The sequence below is a fragment of the Penicillium hordei genome (assembly GCF_028827395.1).
Source record: "Penicillium hordei strain IBT 12815 chromosome Unknown utg000003l_segment0_segment0, whole genome shotgun sequence".
Taxonomy (NCBI): Eukaryota; Fungi; Ascomycota; class Eurotiomycetes; order Eurotiales; family Aspergillaceae; genus Penicillium; species Penicillium hordei.
This window is the reverse complement of record NW_026623144.1, coordinates 80,670-106,144: the sequence shown is the minus strand read 5'-3', so window position 1 is coordinate 106,144 and position 25,475 is coordinate 80,670. Positions and strand designations below refer to the sequence as shown.

The 25,475-nt window shown below is 47.3% G+C and overlaps 10 protein-coding genes across 10 annotated transcripts; 4 read left to right on the top strand and 6 right to left on the bottom strand.

The window, feature by feature from the left end:
- Positions 1-317: 317 nt before the first annotated feature.
- On the bottom strand, positions 318-791 carry N7537_005291 (putative BYS1 domain protein; the record flags this gene model as incomplete). Its single annotated transcript, XM_056896348.1, has 1 exon — positions 318-791. The coding sequence occupies one exon, from the start codon at positions 789-791 to the stop codon at positions 318-320; it is 474 nt and encodes a 157-aa protein (XP_056752133.1).
- A 1,168-nt stretch (positions 792-1,959) lies between these two features.
- hdaA (histone deacetylase hdaA) lies at positions 1,960-5,010 on the bottom strand (the record flags this gene model as incomplete). Its single annotated transcript, XM_056896347.1, has 15 exons — positions 1,960-2,157; positions 2,221-2,327; positions 2,383-2,462; positions 2,520-2,605; positions 2,663-2,755; positions 2,806-2,869; positions 2,919-2,966; positions 3,021-3,132; positions 3,182-3,389; positions 3,443-3,570; positions 3,622-3,734; positions 3,785-3,923; positions 3,979-3,992; positions 4,046-4,334; positions 4,395-5,010. The coding sequence occupies 15 exons, from the start codon at positions 5,008-5,010 to the stop codon at positions 1,960-1,962; spliced, it is 2,295 nt and encodes a 764-aa protein (XP_056752132.1).
- Positions 5,011-6,355: 1,345 nt separating this feature from the next.
- Positions 6,356-7,638, bottom strand: gpdA (glyceraldehyde 3-phosphate dehydrogenase GpdA; the record flags this gene model as incomplete). Its single annotated transcript, XM_056896346.1, has 5 exons — positions 6,356-6,555; positions 6,613-7,300; positions 7,366-7,429; positions 7,521-7,534; positions 7,591-7,638. The coding sequence occupies 5 exons, from the start codon at positions 7,636-7,638 to the stop codon at positions 6,356-6,358; spliced, it is 1,014 nt and encodes a 337-aa protein (XP_056752131.1).
- Positions 7,639-9,024: 1,386 nt separating this feature from the next.
- On the bottom strand, positions 9,025-9,848 carry N7537_005288 (PHO88 family protein; the record flags this gene model as incomplete). The annotated part of the gene is made up of 3 exons (XM_056896345.1): positions 9,702-9,848; positions 9,468-9,628; positions 9,025-9,410 (listed from the first exon to the last, which is right to left on the bottom strand). The coding sequence occupies exons 1-3, from the start codon at positions 9,716-9,718 to the stop codon at positions 9,025-9,027; spliced, it is 564 nt and encodes a 187-aa protein (XP_056752130.1). The 5' UTR covers positions 9,719-9,848.
- A 668-nt stretch (positions 9,849-10,516) lies between these two features.
- Positions 10,517-11,261, top strand: htz1 (histone H2AZ; the record flags this gene model as incomplete). Its single annotated transcript, XM_056896344.1, has 3 exons — positions 10,517-10,615; positions 10,881-10,950; positions 11,011-11,261. 3 exons carry the CDS (start codon positions 10,517-10,519, stop codon positions 11,259-11,261), a joined length of 420 nt encoding a protein of 139 aa, XP_056752129.1.
- A 724-nt stretch (positions 11,262-11,985) lies between these two features.
- Positions 11,986-12,246, top strand: N7537_005286 (uncharacterized protein; the record flags this gene model as incomplete). The annotated part of the gene is made up of 1 exon (XM_056896343.1): positions 11,986-12,246. One exon carries the CDS (start codon positions 11,986-11,988, stop codon positions 12,244-12,246), a length of 261 nt encoding a protein of 86 aa, XP_056752128.1.
- Positions 12,247-14,287: 2,041 nt separating this feature from the next.
- N7537_005285 (uncharacterized protein) lies at positions 14,288-16,224 on the bottom strand (the record flags this gene model as incomplete). The annotated part of the gene is made up of 3 exons (XM_056896342.1): positions 14,288-15,207; positions 15,276-15,822; positions 15,913-16,224. 3 exons carry the CDS (start codon positions 16,222-16,224, stop codon positions 14,288-14,290), a joined length of 1,779 nt encoding a protein of 592 aa, XP_056752127.1.
- Positions 16,225-19,943: 3,719 nt separating this feature from the next.
- N7537_005284 (DUF3431 domain-containing protein) lies at positions 19,944-21,339 on the top strand (the record flags this gene model as incomplete). Its single annotated transcript, XM_056896341.1, has 3 exons — positions 19,944-20,458; positions 20,530-21,081; positions 21,144-21,339. The coding sequence occupies 3 exons, from the start codon at positions 19,944-19,946 to the stop codon at positions 21,337-21,339; spliced, it is 1,263 nt and encodes a 420-aa protein (XP_056752126.1).
- A 389-nt stretch (positions 21,340-21,728) lies between these two features.
- N7537_005283 (putative GPI anchored protein) lies at positions 21,729-22,451 on the bottom strand (the record flags this gene model as incomplete). The annotated part of the gene is made up of 2 exons (XM_056896340.1): positions 21,729-22,057; positions 22,115-22,451. The coding sequence occupies 2 exons, from the start codon at positions 22,449-22,451 to the stop codon at positions 21,729-21,731; spliced, it is 666 nt and encodes a 221-aa protein (XP_056752125.1).
- A 1,305-nt stretch (positions 22,452-23,756) lies between these two features.
- Positions 23,757-24,772, top strand: N7537_005282 (putative aldo-keto reductase (AKR); the record flags this gene model as incomplete). Its single annotated transcript, XM_056896339.1, has 2 exons — positions 23,757-24,017; positions 24,083-24,772. The coding sequence occupies 2 exons, from the start codon at positions 23,757-23,759 to the stop codon at positions 24,770-24,772; spliced, it is 951 nt and encodes a 316-aa protein (XP_056752124.1).
- Between the last annotated feature and the right edge of the window lie 703 nt (positions 24,773-25,475).

Here is a 25,475-nt window from a genome sequence, read left to right as displayed (position 1 = left end):
TTTATATTCCCTGGCCTCCTCTCTAACAGTAGGCCCTTGTAGCCCTAATAACTAAGCGACTTACTACCTATCGGTGGCGTATTTCTTATAAGGCAGACGCGTGTCTACTTATATCTAGCATTGAACTTTGTAAAGAATAAAACAAATATAATACCTTTCCACATTATCATATTAGCTACATAACGCGTCAGGGTCCTAACTGGTCCCACGTCGAAGCTCATCGTCTTCCCTGCAGCTCGGCTAGTCAACTCACACGTGCTAGTGGACACTGCTCCCACCATTACATCGAACTATCACATAACTATAGGGCCAGGCGCTTAACACTGGGCTGCACAGAGGGTCAGGTCGATACTAGTGTCCGAGTTGCAGTTCTTAGTCTGGCTGCCACCGGGGTTGACACCCTGCGCCCAGCAGATGTTCGAGCAAGTCGTGTCTGTAGGCCGCACGACAATCGACTTGCCGGAGAATGGGTCACCGAAGACATCTGACAGGTCGTACCAAACGGTGCCTGGGTCCAGAGTATAGGCAAAGTTGGTCTGAGGGCTGCCGTTGTACAAACCGTCGTCGACGGTGGTGATTTTCAGCGAGATGCCACCGGAGGCACTGTCGTGGTGCAGAGCTTCGGTGTAGCTGCCACCTGCCGGGATGGTTTGCTTGGGGCCAACGCTGCCACCAACGGACCACAGGTAGACCGGGAAGTCGCACTGGTTGGTCACGACAGCGTTGCCAACAGCGGTGGCAAGAGGTGCCAGAGCGGCAACGGAGGCAATAACAGCAGTAGAGAAGTGCATTTCGTAGGCGAATTGAGTTGGTTTGGTATCAAGTAGTGAAGTCTGATTGAAATGATGAGATTATCTCTCTTGCGTAGGATTCGAGGCCTCTTATATAGTTTCTCTGCTGGTGGATTGAACAATGAAAATCTACCCTATACCTAGTCCCCCTTTGACTTTTGATCCGAGTATGGATTTGATTCCCAAAGCAGTGTTGGCAATGGAACAGATGACGATTTCACTCACCAAATCCAAGACATCTCATCCCACATCAACCTATTGAAGCCCTACCCACGTGAGGCAGCGGTCAGGCCATCCATCACAGGACCAAAAATAGGAATTTTTCGTAAAATCTTACAAAATCCCCACATCGCACGGTCAAAGAGTTTTCTAAGGTCGATGTTAGTGAAGACACGAGAAATGAAAAGAATCCATGGGTGTAGGGAAAGAATACGATGTCTCAGAGCGCTCCGACCCAGTCATTGGATGTATTCACTCATAGGCGAAAGCAACCATGGTGGATTAACATGATATCTCCGATTATGCATGTCAAGTGTGGAGAGAAATATAACAACCCGAGGGTTCTTCTTGCATAACTATGAAAGTGGCTAAAGCCGTGTGGTGCTGTGGGGTTTCTGGGGTACAAAGTGAGACATCGCTACATCCCAGGGACGGTATGTAGACCAACGCCACACTATGAAATTAATTATACGATGTATGTATCTAGAGAGTTGCCTCAAACCAGGTCATACCTACTGCTTTGTCATATAGACCGCTAATACCCCGCGATATGGTTGGTGATGTGTCACAGCAGTGAAGTCACAAATGTCTCAAATTGTATATTCAAAAACTGTGCTGATTTCACTCGAGAGGTGGGGGTCTGCGTCTGACATCTTGACATCTTGATATCTTCCTCCTCTGGTGGACGAGAAGGTATTGGAACAAAGATCGAAGAGAGACATGTTACTATAATAGTTTCCTTAACCTATTTTTATCTGTGGGGGACTTATGGAATTCCCCTAGTTAAGTAAATATAAGCAAAATAGTAACTGGCAAGGTAGTTTCATGTCATTACTAGGATATGAAAAAAAAAAAAAAAAGAAATTCTTCGATAATAGACCGCATAACTCCATGCACACAACCTTGGGAATTCTACGGATTCACCGGCCCTCAATCAGGAATCAGCAAATCAAGAATCTTCATCCGATTCCTCCTCCGCCCGGTCAGCACGCTCGGAAATCCACTTGTACACTTCCTCCTTATGCTCGTCAAGCATCTCGTTCAAATCGAATTTCGGGGAATGAACCAGCTTCCCGTAGCGCTTAGAAGGCCGTCGGTCTTGGATATCCCAAATGCCGTGTGAGTTTGAAACAAACACGATGGAGTTCTAAAGTAAAAAAGATAGTGTGAGTAAAGGGTATCGCTAACAAATAACTTGTGGGTGGCTTACCTCGCGGTACCACTTCGATAGCCAGGTCTGTGTGTGAGATGCGATCGCGCGAACTGGGTTCTCAGATACGAAGGAGATCACGCCGTTCACACGCTTGTAAAGGTTTTCTACTAGGGTATTAGCAAATTTCCACAGCCTGATACCCGGTGGGCCTGAACGTACCCCTATTGATTAACAAGTTCGCCACGCCGAGGAAAGCGTTGCCAACACCGAGGAGGAAGATGTCGGTTGCCTGGTTCGCACTTTTGACAACTTGTCAGCTCAATAATAACCAATTTTCTTGACTGGCCATAGCTTACTCAATGTAGTTATCCCACAAGTACCCGGCAAGCTCTTCGGTGGCAGACGGACGGTCCTCGTCGTCTGCCTCGTATCGACCCGCAGTCTAAAACCATTTAAATTAGTCGATGGCCCGTACAAAGAAGTGCACAGCTAGACTTACCCCTTCCCGAGATACGTGCTTGGGCACGTTGACATCGATCACCGCGTAGCCCTTACCCACGATCCATTTGACATACTCCGTGAGCGAATCAGCCTTGTGTTATGTTAGCAGACAATCTCAATCAATCATCTCAGATCACGTACCATCCAAACATTGTGCGCTTCCAACTTATTAGTCACGGGATGAGGCTGTCCCACAATCTCAGGTCTACATATTATCAGCTATCCATTTCGCGGCGTAGTATCGAAGCACTTACGGATCGTGGAAGATGACAATAAGCGGCACACGTTCGTGATAGTTTTTGCTGCTAGATGGTGAGTCCTTACTTATAAAAACGAGATCCAGTAGTGCAACTTACCTTGCAAGAACTTGCTTATCAAATGACTTAGAAATGGCGGTGCGGTAAATGTGCAGCGGGGTGAGCTTGCAGCTTTCATACAGCTGGTTCGACTGGTGAATGCGGAGGATATCTAGATAATTCATCAGTTCTGTTGAGTGGGGGTAATATATCATTCTTACCGTGAAGACGATTCGCGTAGACCGGGTGAGTAGATGTCTTGGGGTACAGGCGACTCCAATAATGGGATTGGATGCTCCGTACGCGGCGGACCGCTGCGACCGCAGAGTCAGTCGGAGAGCTGTTAAGCAACCGGTCCGGAGGTTCCCCCATAAGGGTCTTGGTCACAGCCAGAGCCGACTTCGAGATAGACTTGAAGTTGTATCCACCCTGTTTCAAGGTCAGGTCAAGCAAGCAAGAATTTAAAGAGACAATCTACGTACCTCCAAGCAAACAGCGACCTTTCCATTGGCCAAAGTCATGAGCAAGTGGGTCATTTGGGCATAGCAAGCTGGTGAGACAAAGCAGCCACCCAGTACATCACCGGCGGCAGCATCAAACCCAGCAGCAACTGTTATGGTTAATAAATCTATACCAAATAAAGAGACGGGGGGATTCTTACCAATCACCAAGTCGGGATCGAATTCTTGAGCGATGGGCATCACCACTTCCTGGAAGGCGAACATGTAGTCACCATCGCCCATACCCTGAGTGGGCCATGGGATGTTGACATTTCTAAGAAGTGTGAGGATTTAGTCATTGCATGTGTTTGAAGACAAACTCACTTGCCGACTCCAGCGCCTGAGCCACAGTGATCCCAGTCTCCTGCAGAGCCTCCAGGGTAGAAGCCACCGTCCTGGTAGACATGCAGGGAAATGTAAAGAACATTAGGGTCATCGTAAAATGCTTTCTGGATGCCGTTGCCTATGATACGTGAGCTTGGATCATTTCCAAATGCCGTGCTGAGGGTTAAGCGTACCATGGTGAACATCCCTAATACAAGTCAGTATTGCTGCAGTGGCCAAATGGTGATGTGGGATACTGACCAGTCAAGAATCATAATCTTCCGGCACGCGTCTCCTAGTCTATTTTGACAAACGCGTGCTGCAACACACACATTGTTAAATAGACAAAATCCCATCGCGGCATCATCCTCAGCATGGTGACCGGGTGGACGAATGACGGCTATGGCATTTCTCACCTGACGCTGGGCGACGGCCAAGCACGTTTCGATTGCGCCCCCAGTAGACAAAATGGCCGAAGCAAAGGTCAGATTGTTGAAATAGATGGAGTCGCGATCTTTCTCCAACTGAATAAGCACTTCGTTGGACATATCTATTCATCGAGTCAGCGAATCTATCAAGGTCAGCTTTTCCGGTGGTGGCAATGGCACACCTGTCGTGCTCCGAACAAATGCATAGTGGGCATCTTTATGTATGAGGGTGACTTCCTCCTCGGTTGCATCACGGGCATGGATCCGTTGCAAGGTATGGGGTGCCAACGGTCGAGACGATTCTGGGTCGTCAACGAGACCGGCGCGACATAGCTCCTTGTAAATGTAGTAGATACGTCTGGGATCCTCTGGATGGACATCACTCTGTGGACGAACCTCACAGTGGTAGCGCATGCGATGATCATAACAAAGTCCAGTGGCAAGCGATGCCAGTGGGAGACCCGCTTTAGCCATGACTTCGTCATCAGACCAGTCAGAGTCAGGCTCAACTAGGCTATCACGCTTTAACTGTTCGGCAGCAGAACTATCACCGTCACTCGTCTTAGTCAAACGTTCAGGGGGGCGCATTCCAGTGGAGGCGATGGTCTCCCGAGGTTGAGACTGCTCAGAGCTGGGTGATAGTGACGTGGGAACCGCTTGAGAGAGGGAAGGAGCAAGATTGGGGGTGGGGTGATTGCTGATATGTGTGGGAAGCGGGACTCCAGTGAAAGAAGGGTTTGCAGTCAAGGTGGAAAGGGTATGGGAATCACCCATAACTGTATCTTCGTCCTCATCCATCACGGAAGGGGAAGCCACGGGAAGCCCTATGATTTAGTTCAAACTTGGCTCTTATTGGTTCATTACCAAGCACTACCACAGCAGAAGTTTTGAGCTTGTGTGGCAATCTTAGAGCTTAATATCGGACTAATGGTGATTCAGTTGACGCTTCTGGTCCACGCTGTCGAATGCGCCTTGGATAGCAAATTGTGAAATAGACCAATCGGTCAAATGTTCCAGTTGTTGGCCAATGATTTGATGTTCACCAAAGATTGCAGGATGTCTCAAGGTGTGATGTGATTTGTCCAAGCATACGGTGGTATACAACCGTCTCCTGTCGTAGATTGGACTGACACTGCAAGTCACCTGTAGTGTAATGAAGCAAGAGTGGTCTTCAAATGAATAATTTTCAGAGAGAAATTAAACCCAGGCTTTTATGTAGTGGATAGAAATGAAAAACAGAATAGCCAAGTCCACTGAGTGACAATGGGAATGGATCAATGTGCATGTTGGATCCCTTTTGGGCCAGTGTTTCTTATTGCCAGACATTCTTATACTCACCGCCAACCCGACCGCCGCTAGGAATGGATTGGCGTGATGCGTTATAATTGGCGGTGAGCATTTAACATGTGTTGACTTATCGACCTCCACGGTTTAGAGGGCTTATCGGTTATGTCTCGAAAGTACAAAGTAGGATGAACTGGTTGATTGTCAGACAGAAGTAACTTACGGGTAAAAATCTATCGATAGATAGTGCCAGGTTACTTTTAATAATATCTATAGAAACAGTCAGCCGCTTATACGGCCTCTGTACTTAATGATCATAAATATTTACATACAGTTAGCTCTAGATGAATGATATCATGAGACGTGCTACTGTGCTTTTATATGTCAATTCTATAATTTTTTTTTGGACACTTTGTTCTCTTGATATACAGCAAGAAGGATAATGATTAGCTGCAGACTATGAAATCTAATAAAAAGCACAACCTGTATAATATCTAGTATACCTACATATGCAGGTGGATATATGTAGTACCTTTGGAGACAGCCCGTACACACCGTCAATGGTCTTTCAATCAGCAGCATGGAAAATCTTAATGTTGGCAAGTATGAAAATACCTTGAGATTAATATATTGGCTGTACATGGAGATAGATGTCAAGTCATTCTATTGAGGAGGATATATGGCCTACGGCAGATTGGTGGAGAAGAATGAATTGGAAATGGTTTGTTTCATTAAATGACGTTATCATCTTGCTTTTGTCTACAAGGCGGAGCCCTTATGCACCCATATTTGTAGGTTGTGCGACAAGGTACCCAGCACCTTAAAGAACACTTCTGACCCCAGGACGCTGTCCTGATTCCTACTGGGAATCGACACCGGCAATGTAGGAGATGAGGTCAACAACACGGCGGGAGTAACCCCACTCGTTGTCGTACCAGGAGACAAGCTTGATGAAGTTGGCGTTAAGAGCGATACCGGCGGCGGCATCGAAGATGGAGGAGCGCTCATCACCGTTAAGATCGGTGGAGACAACCTGGTCCTCAGTGTAGCCAAGGATACCTAAAATAATTTGTTAGTATGTTACGTAGTGGACATGGTTGAAAAAAAGTATCTCACCCTTGAGCTCGCCGTTCTCGGAAGCGGCCTTGACGACAGCCTTGATCTCGTCGTAGGAAGCACCCTTCTCGATGCGGCAGGTAAGGTCGACAACGGAGACGTTGGCGGTGGGGACACGCATGGCCATACCGGTGAGCTTGCCGTTCAGCTCGGGAATAACCTTGCCGACAGCCTTGGCGGCACCGGTAGAGGAGGGGATAATGTTCTGGGCCGCAGTACGGCCACCACGCCAGTCCTTGGAGGAAGGAGCATCGACGGTCTTCTGGGTGGCGGTGTAAGAGTGGACGGTGGTCATGAGACCCTCAACGATTCCGAAGTTGTCGTTGATGACCTTGGCGAGAGGGGCCAAGCAGTTGGTGGTGCAAGAGGCGTTGGAGAGAACGTTGACATCCTTGGTGTAAGACTTGTTGTTGACACCCATGACGAACATGGGGGCATCGGCGGAGGGAGCGGAGATGATGACCTTCTTGGCACCACCCTTCAAGTGAGCAGAGGCCTTCTCCTGAGTGGTGAAGACACCAGTGGACTCGACAATGTAGGCGGCACCGGCCTTACCCCAAGGGATAGCAGCGGGGTCACGCTCGGTGAAGAAGGTGACCTTCTTGCCGTTGACGATGAGACCGTCCTCAACGTGCTCGATCTCGCCCTTGAACTGACCGTGGGTGGAGTCATACTTGAGCATGTAGGCCTATCCAGCAGATGGGAGGTTAATACCAGGCTCTGAGGAAGCAGTTGATTTTTTGAGAAACATACAGCGTAGTGAGTCTCAATGAAAGGGTCGTTGACAGCGACAACCTCAACATCGGGGTTGTTGATACTAGAAGTATGGGTTAGAATGCTTCTCGGGACTTTTTTTTTTCTTTTTCTTTTTCTTGTTCTTCTTCTTCTTCTTTCAGTGTGCAACTTACGCATTGCGGAAGACCTGTAGACGTTGTTAGTATCTGAAGCTGAAAGTTGACGGTGAAGGGAATGACTTACAATGCGGCCAATACGACCGAAACCGTTGATACCGACTTGGACAACCATGATGGCGGTTTACTGGAAGCTTGTTAGCTCAGGTAGAGTGATAGATAATAAGAGGATGACCAACTTACTGTAATAGTGAAGTAATTGATGAAAGGGGAGAATTGGGATGGAGAAGAAGAGAAGAAGAAAAAAAAAAAGATCTGGGGGAGGGGGGATTAATGAATGGATGACTGACGCAATGGACAGATCACCCCTCACCGAAGAGACGGACGGGGACTCTCACACTTTCTGTCATGGCACTCTACAAACATCAGACCGAACTAGATTTCCCGACTGCTGCCGCTTGTACATCTGCCCAGCAACCGCATTTCCGGTTTCATACACCGGGGAAATCAGGAAGAGTCACGATATTGGGGCCTTACTCTGCCCCTCGGTAGCTCCCGTCTACCAATAGGAATTCAGCAAACCCCAACTGCTCTTCGGGTTGTTACTATCCTTCGGAGCTTTCTCTTGAATATTTTGCCTATTCGGTGTCTACTCGGGTACAACGGAGATGATCACGATAATCTTAGTTACGGAATTGAAATGATTCCCGAGGTGGTTGACTAAAGGAACTATGACCCTATAGTTTTTGGAGGGGCAATGAGGGGCAAACATATAGGTAGGGTAGGTAGATGGAGGTATGTGCATACAGAAAATCAGCCAGTTAAACTGATAGAATTAATATAAATCATTAATTATTCTTTAACCTTCTAACTACATAAAATGTTGTATTCCTCCACTTATGCGGGCCAACCGTGTTGTTCAAGCCCCTGCGGTGGACGGATTGAGTATGGTGATATAGCTTGGTGGCTCCCGCCCTCAAAGGAGTCACCGGTATCTCAACAACATGGGGCCACGGGATCTGGCAGATTTTTTATTTTGATTTTTCTGTTTTTGAATTATTCGAATATTTGAGCTTTGAGGGGTTTGAAACTACTGGGGTCCCCAATATTCCAACAGGTTGGAAGCCCTTGACTGGATTATCAATCCTTTTTTTTTTTTGCCTCAACCGCAGTCGTGGACAAATCACGAAACCCTACATGGACCTCACTAATAATCTCTGAGCTAGGCTATCTATGAGACTTCTCATCAGGCCATATCAGCATGTATCTCGGAGCCGACACTTTCAGTGGCGCAATCTCCAGAGAGGTGCCATGACTGAACGTCCTTTTGTACAGGAGTTAGATCATCCAATTTAGGGGAAATGGCATGACCAGATGGATTTCACAAAGATTAACAATATAGTCCAGACCTTACCCAGAAAGGACGGTCTGGACTTGATAGGATGAATTATGAATTATGGTACAATGGGGTGGAATGAACAGCGTGCTATCATTCAAATCGGGGCACCGACGACCCATAGGGGGAATCAATTGGTGGCCTAGAGCAACCCAGCATTTGCATTTATTCCTCCTTGACACCACCACGCCAGTTCTTCTCGGCAGCCTCAATGGAGGCCTTGTCGCTCTTGGGTCCGCCCTGGGACATGAAGCCCCCGGCGGCCTTGAAGGGACGAGCGAGATCACCAGTAGCGGGCTTGCCGAAAACGTGAATCTTGGCAAGATTGGACTCAAAGGCGCCCTTGAGGGGAATGATCGACTGGATGAGGAGGGGGTTGGTGTACTGGAAGTACAGGTGCATCACACCCATCATGCCGACACCCATAAGCTGGCTGCGGAGCAGCTGGCGCAGCTGAGCCTTGTCGTAGTCCATGTTGGTGGTGGTCACAGGCTTGGGCTCCTCGGTGCTACCCATAGCGGCGGGCTCAACGTACTTAAGGGTTGTCATGTCTGCAGGATATCGCATTTAGTTTTGGTCATTGTGGGGAGAGCACGCGATCGACATACCCTTCTTTTGATTGATCTTAAACTGGGTGTATAGGTGGACAGCCAGGATGAGAACATTGGACAAGATGTAGCATCCGCGCACCAACATCAGGACATGAGGATCCTCAAAGGCAACCTTTTTGGCCAGCTGCATCATCACCAAGATGATGGCGAGGTTGGTACTGTGCGACCATTGTCAGTTTCCGTAAACGATAGAGTTTGTGTTTAAATCATGAAATTTTCCATCAAGCATACATTTGAGGAGACACCATTTTGCCGGATACTGTTCGATATGGAGAGATCGTTGAATATGGGGGAGTACAACGCGAACAAAACTTGAAAGTCGCGGGCCACCTGGCATTTCTGGAAGGTCAGGGATCCGGAAGAAATGATATTCCGGCGCTATCTATTCGCCATCTCGCCGCCTGAGGCGTTACAGTTTGTCGCCTGATTTACGAGGCGAGGGTGGATCATGTGACCTCCCCCGCTGGTCATAGCTGGGAACTGTGATGGTCCAGCTTCAAACCAGACCGGCTTATTGTGCAAAAGGTCATCGACCACCACATCAGTGGCCTTTCATTTTGACTTAAAGTTGCACAATGGTGTGGATTATGGCAATCACAGAAGTTTCATATGTGAATCCTAGTCATAGATGCCGGAGGCATCCATTCCCTCCAGCCAGCTGAAGGCGCACTGGCTTCCACCATGGTCTCCTCGCAGGCCAAAACTAACCATGTCTTCTGTCTATTTTTTCAGGAAGAAAAAAAAAACAATTGATAACCTCCACAGCAACTGATTTCTAGATCATCCAAATGGCCCTACAGATGGCCATATATACAGGCAAGAACCCCAACGCTATGAGAAAGGACGCTTCCATTTTGGGACTAGCGCCAAGTGTCTTTCTGGCACAACAAGCGCCTGGCACATTCTGACTTCTCCATCCATCAACAACGCGCGTATCTTCTGCACTCTGAATTGTCTCCACATCCACACCACTACTAAATCGACTTGGTTTCTGTTTCTATCTGCTATACCTACTTCTGCGACCGTCTTCGCACATTTATTTCGCAATGCCTGGCGGAAAGGGAAAGTCTATCGGTGGAAAGGGCGGAAAGGGTGATGCTGCGGGGAAGGCCCAAAAGTCTCACAGCGCAAAGGCTGGTCTGCAGGTTAGTGGGATCATGACTCGTCTCATTGCTGGCTTAGGAATCGTCGCGTCCGAGAGTGGTCATGCGATACGAGTGATGAGTTACTTGATGAAACTGCCCCTCGAAGACGCGTCGACTCGGTCCCTCGTTGCTGCTCGATAAGGGGCAGTTTCTTTCGATATCTATGAAACTCATACCATGTCGTCGCATACCTCTCGGCCATGTTTTCCTCTAATCGCCAGCTGTCTAAGATGACGCGACTGCTAACACAAATTTACCCTCACAGTTCCCCTGTGGTCGTGTCAAGCGTTTCTTGAAGAACAACACTCAGAACAAGATGCGTGTTGGTGCTAAGGGTATGCTATGCCGCTTCAACCGATCCCTCAAACCCGTCGCTAACACTTTTCCTCCTATAGCTGCCGTCTACGTGACCGCTGTTCTTGAGTACCTCACTGCTGAAGTTCTCGAACTGGCGGGTAACGCTGCCAAGGATCTTAAGGTCAAGCGCATCACGCCTCGCCATCTCCAGCTCGCCATCCGTGGTGATGAAGAATTGGACACCCTTATCCGCGCAACTATTGCCTTCGGTGGTGTTCTGCCCCGCATCAACCGTGCACTGCTCCTGAAGGTTGAGCAAAAGAAGAAGGGTGGCAAGATCGAGCTCTAAATCATCATCTGAAAAAGTTCCGAAAAGTTGGGCTGCCACCGCGGGAGGTACCGTCGAGACCTTGACACCTTGACTGCTAAACCTACGACTAATCCCGGCGGCCCTTTTTTTCAGTCCTCTCGTCTTTGTTCTTCACGGCGCTCTACTTTGATGTATTTTTTTTCTCTGATATTCCCCGGTCTTTGCTTTCAATCGTGTTTTTTTTCATTTCGAGTTCATAGGGCGCTGTAATGGGAAAATGGGGATATCCTGGTAGTGGGAATTTTACTGATTCGATGTGCTTCACGATTCATTTACTATGTAATAATTGTACGATTATCTATTTTGTACGCTTTTACCCACCAGCGCACAGTAGAAGTCTCTCAGGTATAGAATCCCGGGACATATGCTTCCGTGATCGGACCGATTGTCCATACCACATTCCTTAGTGGTCAAACATTTATATTGCATGAATACTTTAAAAGACCTTGCATACAGGCCTACCAAGAAACAAACGTAGTTCTTTTTCACCGCCTATCTATTAAATTATACACCGCCCCCTATTATTACTATACGTTACGAAACCCCCTTAATTGCTCCTTCAACCATGGTTCGACATACAGAGCTCACCCGCGATCAACGCCTACATTGTCGTGTCCTTCGAGATGAAGGCTATACGTATCCCTATATTGCATCCCGTTTAGATTGCAGTATACGGCAAGCTCAATATACATGCAACAATACTATGCAAACGACACCACAAAAGAAGAAGAAGACAGGCCGACTTCCAAAGCTTACCCCTGAGCGTCTTGACGAAGTAATCCTATGGATTCAACAATCTCTTGAGCATCGCTGTCTAAACTACCATAATATCTGTGGTATCTTAGATCTTGGTATATGCGGGGAGACACTTCGCCTATCTCTAAAAGCTCGTGGGATGACTTCACACCCTGCTGCACAAAAGCCTCCGATCCTTACCTCCTACCGGTCGAAACGTCTAAACTAGGCCTAGGCCCGTCAAAATTGGTCGGTAGATGATTGGAGAAGGGTTATCTTTAGTAATAAGGCTTTGTTCCGATCTAGATGGCATCGAATGCCTTATATCCTACGATTTGATAACGAGAGATATCATAAAACTGCGGTTGTTAGACAATCAACCTAGCGGAAGGGGATTATGGCTTGGGTATGCTTTGCTGGTGATAAAAAAGGCCCCCTTGTTATCTAGGATTATAACTAGGGGACTCTTAAATCAAGCACTTTTATTAAGTATATTGTACTAAAGATAGATCAATTTAATATTGATCTATAGGACAATTATCAGATTGATACACTTCTTATGCAAGATAGGGCCCCTTGCCATTGGTCCTATGAAACTATAGAGGAATTAGAAGGTTTAGATATCGTCAAAACCGATCATCCACCTGTCTCGCCAGACCTAAATCCGCAGGAGAATATATGGAACTGGCTTAAAGAATATGTGACGGAGCGATGTCACTCTGGTACTCGAAATCATGAGCTTGCATGTATTATACAGGAAGGATGGCATGCATTACCAGCTAATATGCTAGAAAACCTAGTATGTTCAATGCCGCGGCGGGTGCAGGAAGTGATCGAGAGAGATGGACGGGCTACGCAGTATTAAAAAAAATACAATACAATACATTGATGAATAATAGATTTCGGGCAGAATAATAGTGGAGAACTACGTTTGTTTCTTGGTAGGCCTGTACAAAATCAGGAACTTTGTTAGCTCCTCGGGGGATCGACAGGGACAAACATGTATAACTCCGAGAGATAAACAATATCGAACCGCGTCATTTGTTCTTGGCATCTAAATTTTGGGTTTATTCCTGACATGGGATGAAGGTGAAATGGGGTTCGTTTTTACCTTGGAGATCCTCAGTGGTGGGACCCGGAAATTCAGGTTAGAAGTACGGAGTGGAGTTTCTATCAGAATATTTACACACAACTATGATCCCGACTCACCTACTGGTAGGATAGAAATAAGGTAGAAGGTACATGGATTGAACTGTGAGAATCTGAGTACAAAGGCAAAGGCAAGAGAGAGGGAGAAAAAAAAAAGGACCCCTGGACTGCAAGATACCAAGCATGAAGAGGAATAGAACCCTCCAGAATGGGAAGTTGGGAAATATATCAACATCACTGACACAGGAATACAAAAGATGCATCCATACTGTGGAAGGTAGATCTGTAGAATCGGCACAATCGAAGGTAGCAGAATCACAATATAGCTGTTTTATTTTTGGAAGGAAAAAAAAAACAGAACAGAGTTGTGGATTCGCCCTGATCATCACTTCGCGAGACGAACGACGTCCGGCCAAAGGGGAAAACAGTCAAAGCACGCGGAAAAAGAAAGCAAAAAGAAAAAAGAAGTAAAAAGAAACAGGCATGTCACAACCATCTTACCCGGACAGACCGAACATGAATTTCCCTCGTGTAGGAGAAAGCAGTTGTCGGGATAAGACGGGCCAGAAACATTAAAACAGATGCGAGTCACCCCATGTACAAACTAAAACAGACAAGAATATGCAAAATGCTGGTATTGTCGTTTCTTCTGCCGTGGGCAAAAGGTCTTTTGTGTCATTCTTCGTATGCGTCCCATATCACCAGGAGGCGTTCGGGGTCGTGGAGTTCGTTCCGACACAGCATAAATAGAAATCCATGGATTTGCAAGGCGCCCGCAATATCAGAAAGTGGTCGAAATAAAAAAAAGTATCAGTCCAGAAACAAGTCCAGAGTCTTCATGAAACTGTGAGTCGGGGAAATTTCAAAAGCATTCATCCAAACCGCGTGTTGGGCTGCCCCAAAAAAAAGCAAACGTCTAAAACTTGGCTAGATCAGCGAAACAAAGGATTTTCTGGTCTTTTTTTTGTGTTGTTGTCATCTCGTCATCCCTCATCGAATCGTAAGCCGGTAATTCGCAGAACAGGGACTCGTAATACAAGTCGTATTCGTCTTGCGGCAAATCAGTCGGATGCTGGCAATAAAAAGGGGAGTCGCCATCTTCAATAAATTCGTCCAATGTTCTACTCCACGATGATCTCTACTCCGGAGTTGGTGCGGAGCTCATCACTTCCGCGGGCTTGGTGGCCGTTCTGACGGCGAAATCCGGTGCCCTTGTCGGGGGTCGGGCCACGGGGTTGGCGGACGGGCATGCGCTCCTGCTGGCCGTCATATCCCATACCCATGCCGCGGTTGCTACCAATGGCGCCAGCGTTAGATTGTTGGCTGTCCTGTTCCCAAGAGAACATGCCTCTCAGCCGACGGGGGCTTGAGTTGGGGCCACCAATACCGGTGCCGAGGGAAAGACCGCCCAGGCTGTTGACCAGCAGGTTGTCGTCACGCTGCATGCCAAGGGAGGGACCAGACTGCGCAGGGGTGAGGGTCGGGGTGTTGGATGTAGCAGTGGGCGCGCCGTCATACTGGAGGCGGGCACCGTTGGACTGCAACGCGGCGGGGAAGCTAGCGGAGGAAGGCACCGGCGACGGGGTGTAAGATCGCAGGTCGGCAAAGGACTTGGCAGCCCGCAGGTTCTGGCCGTTGGCAAAGTTGCCAGGAGAGTCCATCACACCCAAAAAGCCCGAGTTCTGTCCACGCAAGGTGTTGAAGGCCCCAGGCCCCTCTTGGCGAGCCTCGCTGAAGTCGATGGTTGCCGCCCGGTTAAGGCCACGACGACCACTGTCTGACTGGCCAGAGGGGGGGATTGAGGACGTCGGGGGGCTAACATTGGCACCTGCGGCGATCTTGAAGACTTGCACCTGGCGCTGTTCGCCGCTGCCACGTGAAGCATGACCCAAGCCCATGTTGTGAGCCAGAGTGTGGACTGTACGACGCTGGGAGGGAGTGAGGTTGTGGGGGAAGATCACGGAATCACGAACAGTATCTTCTTTGAACAGGAGTAGTTGGGAGTAATAAGAAAGGGTCTGGGTGTCGTTCAAGTCCACATCTGTACACATGGAAAAATATGGTTAGCGACAGGTCGAAATTTCCGAAGACTTTACGAGTGTAACCTACCAATTTTTTGGCCACGCTGAGACACGGGCGAAGGGGAGGTTGTCGGGATGTGCGAGGTGAGTGAAGACATGGAGCTCTGCGTCTGGAGCTGAGGGCCTCCTCCCATCGGGCGGTGCTGTTCTTCCAACTGGCCACGGCGTTCTCGCTTCTCGCGCTCGATCCGTTCCCGTTCCTGCAGGGGAAGCATCTTCTTGTACTCGACTCGCAATTTCCGACCCTGTAGCTCAAAGTGGTTGAGCACTTCGATCACGGTTGCTGTCTCCTCGGCAGAAGTGAAGTTGGCAAATGCCAAACCACGGAAGACACCATTGTCAAAGTGATAGTTAAATGCGTAGGGCAGAGGAAGGTTGAGCTCTGTCATCAACTGCACCAACTGCTCCTTCTTTACGGCAAAAGGGATATTCTTGATGACAATCGCGGTTGGGATCAATTCGTCGTCGTCGGCAGATGAAGCGGAGGCTTCCGGTCGCATCGCGCTGCTCTGAATGGGACCAGGGCCCAGGTTCGAGAATGCTTGGGGCATGTTCGGCTGCTGATCCAGCCATGTCTTAAGAAGCCTGTTAGTATTTTCCTCTTTTTTTTTCCCCTCCCCCTCATGAAGATAGGGGGAGTCATTGTAAAACAAGATGCAACATACTGTGGGAAGGCCTGCACGTCCGCGGGCATTAGGCTTCAAACTGGCGGAGGCTGAGCGAATTCCTCCAAGAGTTTGTGCATTGGCAAAACCGTTGGGGTTCCAAGTCTGCGAGCCGGAGATATCATATCCATAATTGTTCTGGAGGGACGGGTTCAAGCGTTCTAGGCGAGCGGACTCGTAACGCATCTGATCCTGCTCGTACATGTTGGTCGGCATAGGGCCGTATGCATCAAACTGTCGAGAAGGTTGACGGTGTAGGGGTTGTTGATGCCTCTGAGACCCAGGGGAACGCGCAGAATGATCGTGATACATGTCTTGATAACTCATCGAGAATTCCGCGAGGAATGTGAAAATCCAAACCAGTTTAAGTAATAATTGTCACTACTCCACCATGAGAGCGACGCAAGGCTTGGAAGTAAAGAAACCGTCGAGGGACGGGATTGTGCGGATGTTTTGGGGAGGAGGAAAACTTTGGACTAAAAGCCGATCGGAGGGAGATTCTGGGGCGGAGAAGGAAAAAAAAATAGAAAAATAGAAAAAAGAGAAGCAGAATAGAAAAGAAAAAAGGTCACCAAAGATCACCAAATATTCCTTTTCATTCAAAGTCCTTTTTTTGCTTTTCTTTCTTTTCCTCTCTGTTCCTTTTTTTTTCCCCCTAAGTTGTTAGGTGTGCGTGGGTGTTGTAGTCCGGGGGATTTCCTTGGAACTGGTGGAACTGGACTTTCCCAGGTATAAAAAAAAGGCTTATCAAAGATGAAACCTTTAAACCCAACCAAAAGTTGACAGATCTCTCAAAATAAAAATCAAAAGATCCAAGAGCGGGGGAAAACAGAGAGAAAATAAATAAAAAGAGGAATTCAACAGGAAAAGCGGTCCACAAATCCGCCAAGAACGGAGGGAGTAAGGAGGTGATTAATGAAGAGAGAGATGAATAGGGAGAAAGAGAGAATGAGATGAGATGAAATGGAGTTAGGTCGAAAGCAGGTGATCAGTTAGATATGCAGGAAATCAGAAATTAAACCAGTAAGAAAAAAGGATCAAAAGGAGGAAAAGCCATACTTATAGCACTAATACAGAGCACTAAGAGCAGTTAGAGCACCCTTATAACTAACTAGTACTTCGAGTTTATATTAGATCTTCAACTGTTATTCCTCCCCCTGGATCTTAAGGTGGACTCGCCATATACCAATAAGATTATACTATTTAATCCGTGACTGCATGACAGAGTACACACAGCCCTAGTACAAGATAATTGCTTAGTTCTTTTAATCTGTATAATTGGTAACGGTATACACTCCCAACCTGGGAAGGTTTCCCTTGAACTTTTATATTACATTATATGTATATGGATGCATATACATATTCCCGCTATATACTATGTATTCCCCCTTTTCCTCGGAATTGGGAACCTTGGAAGGTCCTCCCCCCCCCCCCCCTCATCAACTCAGAGGTAGAGGTCAATAACTCCAGACTCTCGGCTCCCCTGTCTCTCTCCTGTCAGTTCCTGATGCTCCTTAGCCTTTTACCAAGACGCCGGTGCCTCGTTAGACTCCTCACTAGGCGATTCCGAGGACCCCATAGTGGACACTTGGAGCTTCTCATCCCTGAACAGATTTTAAGGAAGTATTATTTCCATTTCACGGAGTACGGAGTATTACTCCGTCTCAAAATTATTTGCATGCACCCGTGGACGAGTCCCACGGGTTGTCTGACGTATAGGAAGGGTTCGCGCCCTGCCTCGTGCTTTGCAAGGGGTTCATTCCTGCACACTGTCTGTGATTTCTCTATATTTGACACAACTTGGACATGCATATGGAGTATTTATCATGGACTCCGCTCCATTTTAATTACTGTATTCTTCTGGATATTCCATATTTCATCTGCTTCAGGGGCTTTTTCTATAATTACTTCTTATTACTACTATTATTACTCCTGAAGTTAGTTCCACCCCCTAATTTCACTTCGCCCCATCCTTCCACTCCAGGCGAATTCGTGACTCGCCACCTTATGAAGCCACCAAGTTATTTTAACAATTTTCCTTAATGGTTCGGCCCAGTCGGATAGGGCACCTTATTCCCATCGGCTATTGCAGCTGACACTAGGGGGTACGGAGTACGGAGTACGGAGTACATGCAAGCTAGTATATTGGTGTCAGTCCCACTCCACGAAATTGGAACTTCCACCTGGTCTCCACGATCCGCGCATCCCCCGTTTCTAGCGCATGCGCCGAAGCTCCTCAGAGGCTCATGTGGTCCAGCTAGAACCCGCTAGACGCTGGTTAGAACATTTAGTGGCAGTGTCAGATCCCGGGTGGAGCTCTGGAGCTCTCCGGCTCGTGACTACTACTCGGCATTGACTCCTCCGTATCCCGGAGTATGGCCGCTGGAATCAGATTGACGCTAGAAAGACGGAAGTTTTTTTTTTTTTTTCTCTAAATTAGTCTAATTTGCTTCGGGTGTCGTTCCCGTAATAGGCCTCGTAATAGGTCCCGTACTCTGTATTAGGTGTCGCTGGCAAGAGGAATTATATAGTGCACATGAAATTGCCTAGGTGCACTTTTGATCTTGCTCTCTACTTAACCTGCGCAACCTACTCCGGACTAAGATGAGAGTTTGCGATCAACCCAAAACCAGGGAAAGAATTTATGGTAGTGGATTGATCTACAGAGCGTCGGGTCGGGTCGCAAGCACATCCACGTTTCAGGAGAAATTTGTCACTTGGACAGCCAGGGACTCCCTGGCTAGCTCTATTCATCCATGGATGGACGGAATGATTGTCTCAGTAATCCTAACGAGTAGTCGTACATGGGTACACCCCCAGGAGGCTATTAGCCCCTGAGGTGAAGGGAACAAGCAACCTTCATATCTTCCACAACTGGAAGGGGGCAAGGCCACACTTGGACATCCGAATTGATCGCTCTCCAAAAGCCCAAGATATTGAATTGCAACCCGTATACTCCGTACGGAGTAGGACTACTCTAGAATATCACTCACACAAAAGGGGGAAAGAAAGTCTCCGAGATGCTAGGATCTACCCGCACACGAGGCCACTGCGCCAGGAAAAAGCAATACCGGGCACGGCTGATCAAACGAGGTTCGGGCTCCCCCTGGAAAATGAGACGTACTTCTACCAACAGACCCATATTTGATCTTCAACCTGGGTCAAAGTTGTATCCATACGAGCCATCAGCCATAAATTATCTGACATAAGCCGGAGTCACACCCGTGGACCTGGGCAGACAAGTCTGGGCAGTGTCCATGTTCTGGGGCCTGAGAAATCAGGCCGAGAACCAACCTTGCAGGGTTGGACCTCGAAGTCTGACGTACATACAACATACAACATACCGACACATAAAACATAGATAGGGGATTAATGCAAATCGACATAATGTTCAATATCTGACCCGTTTAACCCGTTTGAAACGCTCCAAGGTTAACATTCTAAACTGCTCGGTTAATTGCATGCAGATTATGCAGCCCTTAGATCCGCTTCAAATTATATATATATATATATATGTAGTTCTCTACCTACATATTTTATATTATAACATGATATACAAGATGCGTAGCTATGGATATTCCATACACTGTGAAATAATTCCAAAATCAAGAGATCGACAGTTTCATGACAAGATCGGATTATTCGACACGAATGAGTGACGAGTGTCAGACCCACATGGGAAGAGGTTGCACTCGCCAGATTGCGACCTGCCTCTGTGGACAGTGATGATTATTTCACTCGAGGCGAATAAAAAAAAGTGCTCGGAAACTAGTAATAAACCAAGTCTGGACAAGTTTTTTCTAGAAGAAAGAGAGAAAAGAAAAAAAAAAAGGCAGATAGTATATACTGTCCAGACAGAGTACGTATATTTCGTGCAGTCACTACGCGGCCAAGCTGACGGGCTGAAGGCCAAGACGTTTAAGTGGAGACTAACGTACGTTTAAAAGTGCGGGCTTTTCGCTTCTTGGGATCTTGATTAGATTTCGATTTATTTAATTCCGATTTCTGATCTTCAACTCGCATGCTGGACAATGCGAACACCATTACGAGCGGTGATGGCCATTGCGCTAATTATAACCCTGTTTTTGGTCAAATTTCACCTCGATTCCATCTTGCAATGGCAAAATAATGGAAGCACTTCCGACCTCTATGTCTTAGATGGCGATTCATATATCGAGCTGGTCTCGGCCAATACTGCGACGCCAGCTTCACAGACCCAAACCCGAAGGAAATGGATTCCTACGGCCCGACCAACGCCTCGCCTAGTGATAGCAAATCCGGAACCGAAGCGCATCCCCGTCGATGTCCCCGGTGCTGAATGGGCGGGAGAATTATTATTCGGTTCTAGAGGGGCGCCCAAATTCTATGATCTAGAAAGCGTACTCGATAATGCCCAAATAATTGCTCCAGCAGAGCATAATGATGTGGTGGTGCCTTCGTCTACTGCTCCTTCTCGTCCAAAGGTCACTCCGAAATCGGATCGCGTCATTGTTCTGGGGAAGATGTCGTACGAAGACACTAATTGGCTTGAGGATGAGCTACCAGAGTATGTTCCCATGGATAAATCACCGATCGATCACAAACTGCGCCAATGCTAATCCGGAACTCGAATTCTAGATGGCAACACGCAGTCTACCTTGTCGATGACCCCGAAGCATCTCTGCAAGTCGAACAAAATAAAGGTAAAGAAAGCAGTGCCTACCTGCAGTACATTCTCGATAACTACGACAAATTACCCGAGTATATGGTCTTCCTCCACGCTCATCAATATAGCGGCCACGTCGAATTTTGGGAGCAGGATAATGTGTTGACCGTCCAAAGACTGCAACTCGACTACCTTCGACAAGTTGGATATCTCAACCTACGCTGCGACTGGAATCCCGGATGTCCCGATGAGGTCCAGCCATTCCGGCAAATGGCTGGTCGCACCACCGAGCTTGCCTTTGCCGGTGCTTGGATCCGTATCTTTAACAACACGGATGTGCCTGAGATTATTGCGACCCCTTGCTGTGCTCAATTTGCTGTAACCAGGGAGCAGGTCCTCCAACGCCCACGGAGCGCCTATGAGTCGTATCATGATTGGCTCATGACAACCGAGTTGGATGACGAGACGAGTGGTCGTGTCTTTGAATACATATGGCACATTATTTTCGGGCAGGATCCCGTGTTGTAAGTTATAACACAAAAAAAAAAAGTCTAGGGAATTGATGCTAACCCTCGAGCGCGAATAGCTGTCCTGCAAAGGCACAGTGTTACAAGGATGTATATGCTATGGATTACGTGGAGCCAACCGATGATTTCTTTGATGATGACTTCTGGGGCAATTGGTACGATGAAACGCCTTTAGATGAACCACCTGTGTATGAAACACCTGTGCATGCGACACCTGCGAAGGAAACCCCCGTGAAGGAAACGAAACGCCCGTGAAGGAAACGCCTGTGCATGCAACACTTGCGAATGAGACATGATTGTATTTATCTAACTTATATAAAGCTTCTGGGATGTATCAATACCTAGACTTGCCTTAATTTTCAATGTGATTGCTTTTAATTCTGTTGCTGTATATTATTTTCTCTTTCTGCTCACTCGCGAGGTCAGCGAGTCACTGACAAATCTTCGCTGAATATACTAGACTATTACTCTACGTTCTCTCACTCGAGCCTTTTCTAAAACTCCGAAATCGTCAATTGCATATACTATAGACTATCTCAAACTGGACGTAGCTCATCGACATCATCTGCAAATATAAAGAACGACATTCGACATATTCATAAAACCACGTGTATCTCTTCACTTGCTCGGATTTGGCGGACCTCTCACAGCCAAGCAAAAGCCATCAGTCCCATGGCACCTGCCACGGATGCAGCACCGGGAGCAGAAATACTAGCTGCAGCACCAGGAGTAGGAGTGGGAGAGGATGCAGAACCTGACGAGGCACTAGCGGAATCAGAGGATCCCGAGGAAACAGACGTAGTCGAATCCTGGCTGTTGGTTCCGCTGGTGCTAGAAGAATCTGTTCCGGTGGCTCCGTTTGAAGTAGTAGGACTAGAAGTGTCTGTGGTGGTAGATGTGCCAGTCACAGTAGTGGCGGCAGAGTTGTAGGTAGTCGTGGTGAACGAGCAAGAGTGGACAAGGTCAAGGGCCTCTGATCGATGCATTAGATTCATTTTGTATCTTCAAGATGTACTCACATTATACATACCGTTATCGTCGTCGTTGTCATCATCATGGTCGTCGTCATCATGGTCGTCGTCATCATGGTCGTTATGGGTAATATTGTGGTTGCGTCTGTCGGTTTGATACTGAGTGATGCAGGCAGAGCAGAGTGGAATCTGAGTTTTGGCGGCGTCCCAATCGCAAATGCATTGAATCTCAGCCGAATCCCGTTCGTGCTGAGCATCACAACTCTTGGAGATTCCGACGACGGGACCACAGGCAGGCCAGCAGCGATTAGGGACGTCGTCGTGGTCCAATTTGGATGCGATGGCAACGCTGGCAAGTACGAGGCCGCAAAGAGGGAGGAGTTGCTGGATACGCATGCTTATTGATGTTGATGATTGTAGAGTGTAGATGGATTTGGTTGTTTTTCTAGTTCTGATCCAAATCAATGACGGGGATTCAAAACATATTTATGTTGAAGTTGGTATAATTCTGTTCGCTAAGCCCATTCCAAGCAACCCGGTACTTGCTTTTTCTTTACTTCTTTTTTTTTTTTTTTTTTTTTTTTTTGGCTCTACATGTAGGAGATGATCTTTGTCGGCACTCCCCGCGCATAGTGGGTTCTGAATTAGAGAGTGAACCGAGCCCCCAAGTGTGTCCACCCTTGCCAACCACAAGATCAACTTGAAAAAATGCAATTTGTATGCACCGATCAGCGGAGGACTGCCAATGTTGATTGTGCAAAAGCAGCTGCCTGGTTTATGCCATCAGCCAAGACTGTGCCAAGAGCCTGAATGGTAGTACCAACAAGAGAGAGCTAAAAATATCATGCATTTAGCTTCTGTGTTCTACATGTTATTCTATCAATATGCAGGCATCGTGGCTATGCTTTATCCCTGAACTGTGTGGCTACTTTTGGACATACATTCTTCAGTTACTCCATACTCCTCTTCGTTTGCCAAGTAAGGGTCTTATTCTACCCCGGAGATCCTATATAAGTCCACGGTCTAAGCCACGCTGTGGGGCCAATCGGTACATACACCAGGAAATCCTGCAGCCTTGACTATAGGTTAATCGACATTCTTTGCTGTAGCTATACTGTAGCTATACAGCCAATACACAACTGTAAACTCGAGAATAAAAACCATGTTTGAATCTTTATCAAATGAAAGGTATGCGGGTTGCCGATAGCCGAGCTCATCATTCTGCTATATATAGATAGCCCTGCAGTGTACAGCCGATCCTAAATGTTACGTGGGTTAGTCTCCAGGCTTCAGGATTATTGAAGTCCTTGAAGTAATGCTTGTCGTTAGTCTATCAACAACCTTCGATATTCATGACCTTAATAGGTATACCGTTGAAATCGCCTAAAGTGACTTGGTAGACCGCTAGTCCAGACTAACGCGACTCTCGATATTTTTGCCCAATTTTGAGTAAAATCTGTGGATTGATTCTAGTTTCATCAGTATGTTATACTCAATAAAGTATCACTTCCATCGCCTAGCCCTGGAGGTGCTAGGTAAGCCCTGGAGGGCTTCTACTTAGTAAGAAAGCGTTGAAGAGTACCCCGCAATCATAACATCATTTGGGACATTCCCAAGTAGAACGTACTTTTGCTCTGCTCCCTACACTCAATCAAAGCTAGTCGATTACGAACCTTTTATCCCATTCATCTCTAAAAACAGATGACTCGAACTGTCGGCAAGATGTGGGAAAAGTACTGCCTGCATCCAACTCAGGGCACTGTCTCCACCACCATCCCAGTTTTCGTCTACGGCACAGCCTGGAAGAAAGAACGCAGTGCTGATCTGGTCTATAATGCAATCAAAGCTGGTTTCCGGGCTGTGGACACAGCGGCCCAACCCCGCCATTACCAAGAGCACCTCGTTGGTGATGGCATCCGCAGAGCAATTGCCGATGGGATCGTCGGCCGAGCAGACTTATACGTGAGTGGGAAGTTACTATTTTTAATTTAGATATATTTTGGGGTTTTCAGGCTAACTATACCTAGGTACAAACCAAATATAGTCCTGTCTCGGCACAGGATTTGGCCAACATGCCCTATGATCCGTCAGCGACGGTGACGGATCAGGTCCATGCATCTATCAAATCATCATTACACAACCTTCGCTCAAAAGTTGACCCCGACTCCGTGGATGAGTCCTACATTGACACTGTAATCATCCATTCACCACTGTCAACTTTGGTCCAGACCCTGGAGGCCTGGCACGCCCTTGAAACTTATGTCCCCCGCCACATTCGAAATTTAGGAATCTCCAATTGTACATTGCCTATACTCCGAGAATTGCACACGTCGTCCCAAACAACTGTGAAGCCATCAGTGGTCCAGAACAGATTCTACGAGGACACCCTGTTTGATGTCCCCCTGCGTGCGTTCTGCCGCGAAAATCAGATCATATACCAAAGCTTCTGGACTTTGACAGCGAATCCAGAGCTCGTACGCTCCGAGCTAGTGCAGCAACTTGCTCACCATGTTAACATAACTTCGGCTGCTGCTTTCTATACTCTAGTTATGGGCTTAAAGGACGTGGTGGTGCTGAATGGGACCAAGGATGAGTCCCGCATGAAGGAAGACTTGTCTGCTCCTAAACAGGTCGAGAATTTCACGCAGAAGCAACCTGAGTTATGGCAACAGATTCTGACGGACTTCCGGGGTTTGATAGGGGAATCGAGAATCTAGTTCCACATGAAATGTTGCGCGAACTGTGTTAATGCTTCTGCTGGGGACAGTCGCGTACTGCTTCATGGTAGCGGTTATTGCAAAAAATTCGAATAATTGAGAGGATATGACCATGAAACGGCATATTGAAATTGCTATTGAGAATTCTAAGATCACGGGATGCCCAGGTGTAGGTACTGATACCTGATAAGCACGCGTGATCACATGGCAATATGAGGTACTCATACTCGTCACCATCGCTGACTCAGTCAACGCCTCCCCCGGAACCGGGGCAACTGGGTCTCGCCGCTGAGTAGCATGAGGTTTGATATCTTATTGACAGAATACTCCGTACATTCGTTTTTATTTATCTCCAGGTCTTCCGACGTTGGTGCCCTCTAGTTATAATACTTGGCATATTAACTCATTCACCGCCTAGTGGGCGCTTTCTGCTGAAGCCTCCCGCCTTAATCTGGATGTTGGACAATTCACGCGCCCCCATTGAGCGTCATCTGTCTAGTATTGATCAACTGTTGGTCCTTGATTTGCCGCCTGTTGTCGATTCCAGTAATCTTTTTTCTACTTCGGCGTTGATACGCTAGATTTCGCGCCCTGATCAGCGTCATCCCCAAATTTTTTTTTTCTCTCTCGGTCCAGTGGTCAAAGCCTTCTTGACTCAAAATTAGAAAGCGACTTGGATGAACAACTTCCTGCATACTGAGTT